At 34.0% G+C, this 9010-nt stretch overlaps 2 protein-coding genes across 4 annotated transcripts in view; both read left to right on the top strand.

The window, feature by feature from the left end:
* The first annotated feature begins 34 nt into the window (after window positions 1-34).
* LOC122566306 (ATP-dependent DNA/RNA helicase DHX36) lies at window positions 35-4698 on the top strand. Of its 2 annotated transcripts, XM_043723405.1 has the most exons (15): window positions 35-235; window positions 397-426; window positions 508-1080; window positions 1262-1451; window positions 1523-1697; window positions 1769-1917; window positions 1996-2128; window positions 2204-2399; window positions 2484-2748; window positions 2837-3129; window positions 3236-3662; window positions 3737-3945; window positions 4064-4146; window positions 4223-4314; window positions 4391-4698. In XM_043723405.1, the coding sequence occupies exons 1-15, from the start codon at window positions 178-180 to the stop codon at window positions 4485-4487; spliced, it is 2970 nt and encodes a 989-aa protein (XP_043579340.1). In that variant the 5' UTR covers window positions 35-177; the 3' UTR covers window positions 4488-4698. The 2 variants fall into 2 exon arrangements, with proteins under 2 accessions (XP_043579340.1, XP_043579341.1); XM_043723406.1 differs by lacking the exon at window positions 397-426.
* Window positions 4699-5591: 893 nt separating this feature from the next.
* Window positions 5592-9010, top strand: part of LOC122566348 (ABC transporter G family member 22) — a 264641-nt gene continuing 261222 nt past the window's right edge. For both annotated transcript variants that reach the window (XM_043723470.1, XM_043723469.1), the window contains exon 1: window positions 5592-6492. The gene's annotated coding sequence lies outside the window, so the exon portion shown is untranslated. The remainder of the gene's footprint in view (window positions 6493-9010) is intronic.

Here is a 9010-nt window from a genome sequence, read left to right as displayed (position 1 = left end):
TAAATGTTGATTGGATGAAGCGTGCACCAATCAACCAGCTTTAGAGTTGCTTTTAGTGAAAATTGAGGATATAGTGTTTCTAAATAGAGCGGCGAATTTGTCAATATTTAAGTAGTTAAAAAAGAATGCGTAACGAACAAGTAACATTAATGATTTCGTACGATTAGTCAAAAAAGAATGTCCCATCCTTACGGACAATTTTCAGCACAAAGAATGTATTCGAGACGTAGACATGGTAAATAAAATTATTTTGAAGATATGACAATATAGTTATATTTGTGCAATTACTCTATTTTTTGGACTTATATTCCGTATATTGTATAATTTCATTTAAAGTTAAAAAATTGATAATATATAGCCTTTGATATATATGACATATCTAATTATTGTTCCCAGATTTGATGGCAATCTGTTTATTATTTAGAGGTTAGATTTTTTAGTTTGATACATACAAATAAGATGTAACAATTAAATATAATAATTTTCTGCATTTTATGCCAAATTAAGGTTTAGGAGATAGAGGTGAAAGTTCTCATTCGGGAGGATCACATTTTGAACGTGACAGCCGTGGACGAGGCAGAGGAGGAGGACATCCACCTTGGTTGAGAGGCAAAGAAATAGGGCTTTATTATAGAGATAAGGCCAAAGAAAAGACCAAGAAAAAGGAAACTCGAGTTATTAAGTTACCTGAACATCTTCAGAAAAAAATTGAACACGTGTTAGACAATTCTAAAGGATATTATGAAAAATTATATAATGATGCATACACTGAGGATACATATGGTGTGTTAGAAAATAAATATGTGCACATTCGTGACTCCCAATTTAAAAGAAAATTCATGAACATGGTATCTGGTAATATGCAAGAAAATCTTGCCAGAGCTTTGCTGGTTAAATCAAAATTAGAAAGAGATACTGAACTAGATAAAAAATTATTAAATGAATATAGGACATTGCAATCAATGCAGGAGTATGAAAACATGAAACAATTCAGATTAAAGTTACCATCATATCATAAAAGATCAAAAATATTAGATTTGATTAAAGAAAATCAAGTTATTGTAATAAGTGGAGAAACTGGTAAGCTTTTTTGTATTTCATTGCAGAATTTATATTAATAATACAATTGATTTTATATAATGCAAGGTTGCTAATATAACATATTCACAAGCTTTTTTGAATAGTTTATACAGTTAGATACAGTAGTTACAATAGTTAGATACAATAGTTTAGATACAGTTATTATACAGATGCATTTCAGGTTGTGGAAAAACAACACAGGTTGCTCAGTATATATTGGATGACCAAATAGAACAAGAAAATGGTAGCATTGTGCGAATTATATGTACTCAACCTAGGAGGATATCAGCTATATCCGTTGCTGAGAGAGTTGCAGCTGAGAGAGCAGAGAAGCTTGGTAAATCCGTTGGTTTTCAAATCCGACTTGAAAAGTATGTTATTTCTTATTTCTTTTGTTAATTCAACTAAAGGTTGGATTGTGTTGTTTGTTTTTTATTTGTAGAGTATTACCAAGAGATAGAGGCAGCATAACATTTTGTACTACTGGAATGTTATTGCAATTTATGCAAGGTGATCCAGCCTTAAAAGAATTTTCTCATATTATATTAGATGAAATTCATGAAAGATCTACCGAAAGTGACTTCATCCTTGCTTTACTGAAACTAATTATCCCTAAAGTACGTTTAATTACATCTAGATTAAATTTAATGGTATTAATTCCCATTATATAAAAAAATTCATTTTTTAGAGACCCGATTTGAAAGTTATTTTAATGAGTGCAACACTTAACTCTGAAAGATTTTCCAGTTATTATAATGATTGCCCAATGATTCATATTCCTGGCTTTACTTATCCAGTAACAGAATTTTATTTAGAGGACATCCTATCCTTTACACAGTAAGTACATATTCGATAAAAACAATATAGGTAAACAGTTGCAGTACAAATAAACTGAACAATATAATTGAATTACAGATATCAATTTCCCGCATCAGCTGCAATACCTCAAGATCATAGAAAACATATCAAAAAATATAAACAGGAACAACGAAAAAGGGATGAGTTTCATGATGTGCTATATCCTTACGTACGACAGCTTATAGCTACGGCAAGTATTCTTATTCTATGATTATTTGTACTATATCTATTCTTTCTCTTATTTGTTTCATTTATTGCATTATAGAAGAAATATTCAAAAGAAGTAATTGAACAATTACGGAATCCAAACAGCGAGAAATTGTCTCTTGATCTTATAGAACAATTAGTTAGGTACATTTGTAAAACTAAAGATCCTGGAGCTATTTTAGTTTTTCTTCCTGGTATGATGGATATAATAAAGCTACATAAAATTATGCTGGAAAATAGACAGTATCCACAAAGTAAGTATATTTGATATAGCGCTTAATATAAAACTCTTATTTTCATCATAATTTTAGTTTAAACAAATTATTTAATGTTTTTAGATCAGTATGTTATTTATCCTCTTCATTCTCGTATGCCAACTGTCGATCAGAAGCTCGTATTTAAAACACCACCTGAAGGAGTTCGGAAGATAATAATTGCAACTTCGATAGCCGAAACTTCTATAACTATTGAAGATGTAGTATATGTTGTTGATTGTGGAAAAATGAAATTTGGTAAATTCGATCTCCAAAAAAATGTTCAAACTTTGGAACCTGAATGGGTATCGTTAGCTAATGCTAAACAAAGAAGAGGTAGAGCAGGCAGGTAAGACATTCAAAGACAAAATTCTAAAAGAAACTTTTTTGTTATTTAAAATATTTATTATAATAATAGTATGTTATATTCTTTTTAGAGTAAAAGCTGGTGTCTGTTATCATTTGTACTCAAAAGCTAGAGAAATGGCACTAGACCAGTATCCTTTACCCGAAATGTTAAGGACGCGTTTAGAGGAAGTTATTTTACAAATAAAAATGTTACAATTGGGAAAAGCTAGAACTTTCTTAGCAAGTGTTATGGATCCTCCAAATATGAAAGCTATAGATCTATCTTTGGATTTACTCCGAACTCTCAACGCGTTGGATGACGAGGAACAATTGACTCCTTTGGGGTATCATTTGGCTCAGTTACCTCTAGATCCACGAACAGGTACTATTCTTATATATTAAATATCATTTTACGTAATTTATATCTTTATTAATATTTTTTATTAATAAGTCTATATAATAATCGTTTTATTGTTTATTCTTACTAGGGAAAATGATCATATGGGCATCATTATTTTCGTGTGTAGAACCAGTTTTTGCAATCGCGGCGAGTCTTAGTTTTAAAGATGCTTTTTACTGCCCACTTGGAAAAGAGGAAGACGCACGAAAAAAGAAACTCGAATTAAATATGAATCAATTTAGCGATCATATCGCGTTATCTGAAGCATTAAGAAGATTTGAGATCGCGTATAAAAAAAGTTATGCAAGTTCTTTTTGTAGGGAATATTACCTCTCTTTTAGTACGCTCAAACTACTTTCTGAAATGAAAACTCAATTTGCTCAACATTTGTGTCAAATGAAATTTATGGACACAGAAAATCCCGCTGACATTAATGCTAACAGGAACTCCAGTAACATAACATTAGTGAAAGCAGTAGTATGTGCTGCATTGTATCCTAATATTGCTGTTATAAGGTATGTCTAGTTCCTAGTACAATAATAAGGATAATGAAAGCGGAAATATATCTTAAGTTTTATTTTATGTTCAGGAGAGTTACAAAAAATGGAACCAGAGCATGGACTCCAGAAGATGGCAGCGTTACTATACATCCGTCAAGTGTAAATGATAGAGTTAGGGAATATCCCAACCCATTTATTACATATTTTACAAAGCAACTCTCGACAGCGATATATTTGCATGATACTACATGCGTTAGCGCGCCAATTTTATTATTTACTGCTCCAAAAATGTCTATAAGTACGTGCATTCTGTTGCTTACATAATTTTTAATCGTATATATAATACAATATATATTGTGTATATATAATTTATAATTGTGTATATATTGTGTATATAATACTTTCAATTGTTTCAGGAAAAGAAAAAGGAAACTATTTTATCAGCTTAGCAAACAATCAAATGTTTGCTTGCGATTTGCAAAGTGCACAACTTATTCAGGTATAAAAATCGATGTATCTGTAAAATAAAATTTGTACTTAATGAATTTGCATAATTATCTATAATTTAATTACAGAAATTACAAGAACAATTCAATAATATGTTAGAGTATAAAATAACGCATCCGGGAACAGTATGCTGGAATAGCTTTGAAGGCGATGTATTAAAGTAAGTTTTATGTTTTAATATTTCCTTCATTTCTTATGTATTTCTAAAAAGCGCTAATATCATTTGTTGATCATAGTGCTATCATAGAACTGGTTTCTCAAAAAGACGAGGAATTGGGATTTTCTGATTCTGATATTCAAAATTGTGAGGATGATATGCATGATAAAGATTGAATAGGATCTAATAAACTATGATAATTATGGCTTTGAAGCATAGCGAAATAGCTAGACGAACTTGGTTTTTTAATTGTCTGAATTAAGTAAACCCTTAAGATATTCTAGTAAAATAATTCCTTCTATAGTTTTATCTAGTTATAATAAGTAAAAATATATCAAGTTTGTAATATATATTCAGAAAATAAAGTTTTGGAGATAAAACAAAAAATTATCGACCTTGCAAATTTAATTTTCAAATTTACTCAAATCCTACTACATGATTGTATTATATTAAACACATCGTTGCACGATTTGAATATAGATGATATGTCTAACATATATAGAATTTCATTTATTTATATATATATATATAAATAAATAACTCTATATATATAAATAACTCCCTCTCTCTTCAAAGGGTTAATGATCTCTGGAGAAAATGCAGTAATCAAGAATATTCTATGCATTGTTTTACTCAACGTAAATTCATTGTGCTTGAGATCGTATCACACACACCGTTTCTAAATATTTTTTCATCTACCTCAAATTTTCAGAAATTTAATTGAAATTTCAAATTTTCATAAAGAAAGAGAGGGAAAGAAACAAAATTAGAGAGACAATTGAATTGTGCGTAAGAACACGTATATCTTTCCTAAATATTTTTTCATTGAATTCAAACTTTCAAGAAGTCAATTCAAATGTACAAATCTTCGTGACGAAAAGAAGAAAAAACAAATTAATGAAATTTTCCAAAGATTGGAGTCAAACAAAAAAGATAATCGCTTGGTGACGGAGGTTGACCATTTAAATATGCGCCCATTGTGTCGTCGGCCCATAATCCATAGGAAAAGTAGGAGGCATCGTTTAACAAAAAGATTTTGAAATTTCACGAGCGAGTCGCCTCCCCTCCGTTCTAGTTGTACGTTAGCGCGTTGCCGTCGCCAGTAAAAATGAGCCTGGGGTCTGGCACGAGCTGATAGCCACCGTGAAGAGAGAAGTAAATAGGGGGAAGAGAAAGAGGAACGAGCGAAAAAGAGGGAGGGTGGATAAGGGGAGGGACGTTCTGGCAATACACGAGCGAGGCACGTAGCGTCCGATTCAGTCTGCATCCGACCGCCGCGAGTGTCGCGTCGTGAAGCTGTGGTCGAACTTCGGGGGGGACACGAGACTCCAATACGAGTCAGAGTCTATACGAGTGCTCATAGTACAACATCGCGATCCCGTATCCTATATCTAAATAGTATACCTATCGGTTATACGTCGTATTCGCTTCTCAACCCTTGAGTCGTGAGCCGTAATACGAGAGAGAAAAGAACTGGTGAAAAATCGTAGTCGCGTGTATTGGTGTTATATAGAGAGGGAGAGAAAGAGAGAGCGGGTCACTGAACGACCGTACGAAGGTAGAAAGAGGGAGAACGAGAAAATAAAAGAGGGACGGAGAGGGATTTTCGTCGCGACGTATACATACGTATATACACGTGCGAAACCGAGGAGAGACGTGAAACACGCGCGTGCGCACCCGCGTATCACACATATACACATATATACGAAAAAGAGGGAGAGAGAGAAATAACGACGGCACGGCGCAGGAAGAGGTAAGAGAACCAGTGACACCGGGAGGGTCGGGTGTTCCTCGTGCAAAACCGCCACCGGAATATATGTCGTGAGTGTGCGGCCGAAGATCCGCGGATAGAGGCCGGCCGATAGTGCGTTCCGGGGTTTAAGAAGGGAAAAAAAGGCGAGGACTCTCTCGGTTGAAAAGCAATGCGGGTTCATTGACTGCGTGCCGCGCAATGGCCGCATGTTCGTGGCCGATGCACAGTGCATGTGTGACAGGAGCTACGAGGAGGACGACGCCGAGGACGACGAGGCCGAAGATACCGGCTACGACCAATATCAAACTCGAGACCTACTGAAAGTTCTTCTTCTTCTCCTTCTTCGGGTCCCTACATGATCGAGAAACTCATCTCGATCACAGGCAGCGATAACAGCGAGGAGCACTGGAATTTTTCGTGCTTTTTATGTGAGTAGCTTTCATACTACCACCTTCCACAAACTGCATACATATTTAGTTACTGTTCTCTGTTTTTCATTCGTTTCGCTGGAAAGTTGTAAAATCAGGATACCAATCTCCTGCTGATATTCGAATCTCGATAAACACGTCCGAAATTTCGGGACGAAACGGCATTTTCGAATTCTCAAATATCTTCGATTTATGATTATCGAGATCGGTGGGAATGCCAACGTTCGGCGAGACGTGCAATGTGCTGCTTTAACACTAGAACTATCGACGATTAAAGTATGAAAATTAAAGATATATAAAATTTTATAAAAAGTCATTCGAATCGGCAGAAATGCAACCATCCAAACCGATAAATTTACGAAAAATTAGAAAATGATTATTTTATGCATTATGGTGGTTCTAGTGTTAAGAATACTAATTCTCAAGATGTTGCAACGCGTTATAGTAACAGCGTTAAATTTACCTAATTTTATCGCTGCTTTTACGGTATTTGATAATTGAGGAATTCAAATAGTACTAAATTTTATACTAGATACAGATTTAAACGTTGTAAAAGCTAGGATTTGTTTTAGCTTTTTAGGGTTATGGCAAGTTAAAATCATACAGTTAAAATCATTAGCTGCATTATCTTGAACCAATACATTTCTTGTTTATATTGAAAATCTGCTCTTCTGCCACTTACATCATTTACCATTTCAACTGTTCAATTTTCCCTTTCGCGTTGCGCGAGTACTCGTTTTAAATGTGAGTTTCAAACGGAGTGAACGTGTTTCGAGAGTATCAAGGGCGTAGGGTCATTCACTGCAACCGGTGTTTTCTCGTTCAAAGGTTGTTCGTACGTCAATGCCCTATTGTAGGAAAATATCTTGATCGGAGAATATCGGTATTCTTTTTCGAATATTGCTTCACATGAAATTATTTATCATAATAATTTCACTAGCTGTACGAACAACAATATATTTGACCCCAAAATTTGTTTGTGACATTTAAAAGTCAAATTGAAAATGTACAGTGGCTCAGTAAAGCATTTGAACATTTAGCATAGGAAGTATGTATGTATCATATAAAACATATTAAAATTTTCTTATTACTGTAATATAATATAATTGATATAATCATAATAGTCAAGACTTATTATAGCGCTAATAAAATTTCAAAATGTTTCGTATAACACACATAATATACTTATAAAAGTTTTTACAAGTGTCTGAATATTTTTGTGAGCTACTGTAAGCCAATTTTTTTTTGTGTAAGCTTCAATGAAACCAGATATTTTCTCATTAAAAATTAATTCCTTTACATTCGAGGACGAACAGCCGAAGGACGTGTACGTCATTCTTGCAATGACCTTATCACCAATACGCTGACCTTACCTACCGTAGGTATTATAAACATCGTACTTTCGTAATAACACTTAATCGGGCGGTTTTGTCGCAGTGCAGCCAATCTTCTTTCAAAAAATATCTTCTGTACACTGAAAATCTATAAAACATGTACTGTATCTTATTAAGAAGAATAATAATGTAATATTTATGATTTCTTTAAACGATTGATAACCGTAGCTCTATTTCGCCGCTTTGTTCGTTAAGTTCACGAACCTTTATAATTTCATATCTAATCAACGAATGCTAGACTTTGCCACGAGTCGGCAGCATCTTATCTTCCAGCTTGTCGTTTCTATAGCTATGATTCTTTTTTCGAAATTCGAACGAACTATTTAGACCAAAAGTAACCATGAAAAAAAAATTTGAATATATGCAGATAATCTAAATATAGAGTGGGTACTCGTCCTTTTTTCTATATCGAGACAGTTCATTGTTCGCGAGTGCAGAGTAATTTTCATCACCGATGTTCGTTGAATGAACAGTATTATCGGTGTCAATGACAAGAAGGGACGATGTCGGTCCAAAGAATCGCAGACATGTATCTTTAGTGGTGGTTATGCGAATTAAGCGTGCATTTGATTTCCTATGCTCGAAAACACCGATTAGGCCGGATGGTTGTACCGTTGAAAGGAACAACTTCGTTTTGGAACAAATCCAACCGGTTGACTTGTGTATTCTAATCAAGTAAATCAGGATAAGTACGTGTTTTTGCCCTGTTCGATTTTGTGGTAATTAACTAGCGCGGAGCCGGAAAAATGAAGTTACACACTGGTCGCCGGCCTGACAAACGGCTATTTGCATTGTTTATGTTTCCTTTGTTCGTGCCAAATTAGTTTTTCCCGGTGTATTGTCATTCACCTATTCTTATCTTACGTGTTTGAGCGCGCACACCTTTCTCTTTCTATCGTTGCATTCGTAAGTTTAATTATGTGGTAAGTGGCTTGTTCGTGGGTTTCGATATAAGTCTCTTAATGCTACTGGAAACAAATCTGAAACAATGTTTATTTTAATAGCGTCTGCAACAAATAGGTTAGGTGACACTGATAAAGTTTGTTTATGATTCAAGAAATGAATCAATTTATGATATAATAATGTTTCCAATTACTTATGTGGTGTTTTATAAAAACTAACAA

Source organism: Bombus pyrosoma, linkage group LG3 (genome assembly GCF_014825855.1).
Source record: "Bombus pyrosoma isolate SC7728 linkage group LG3, ASM1482585v1, whole genome shotgun sequence".
Taxonomy (NCBI): domain Eukaryota; kingdom Metazoa; phylum Arthropoda; class Insecta; order Hymenoptera; family Apidae; genus Bombus; species Bombus pyrosoma.
The sequence above is the reverse complement of the archived record's forward strand: the minus strand, read 5'-3'. Positions and strand labels throughout refer to the sequence as shown.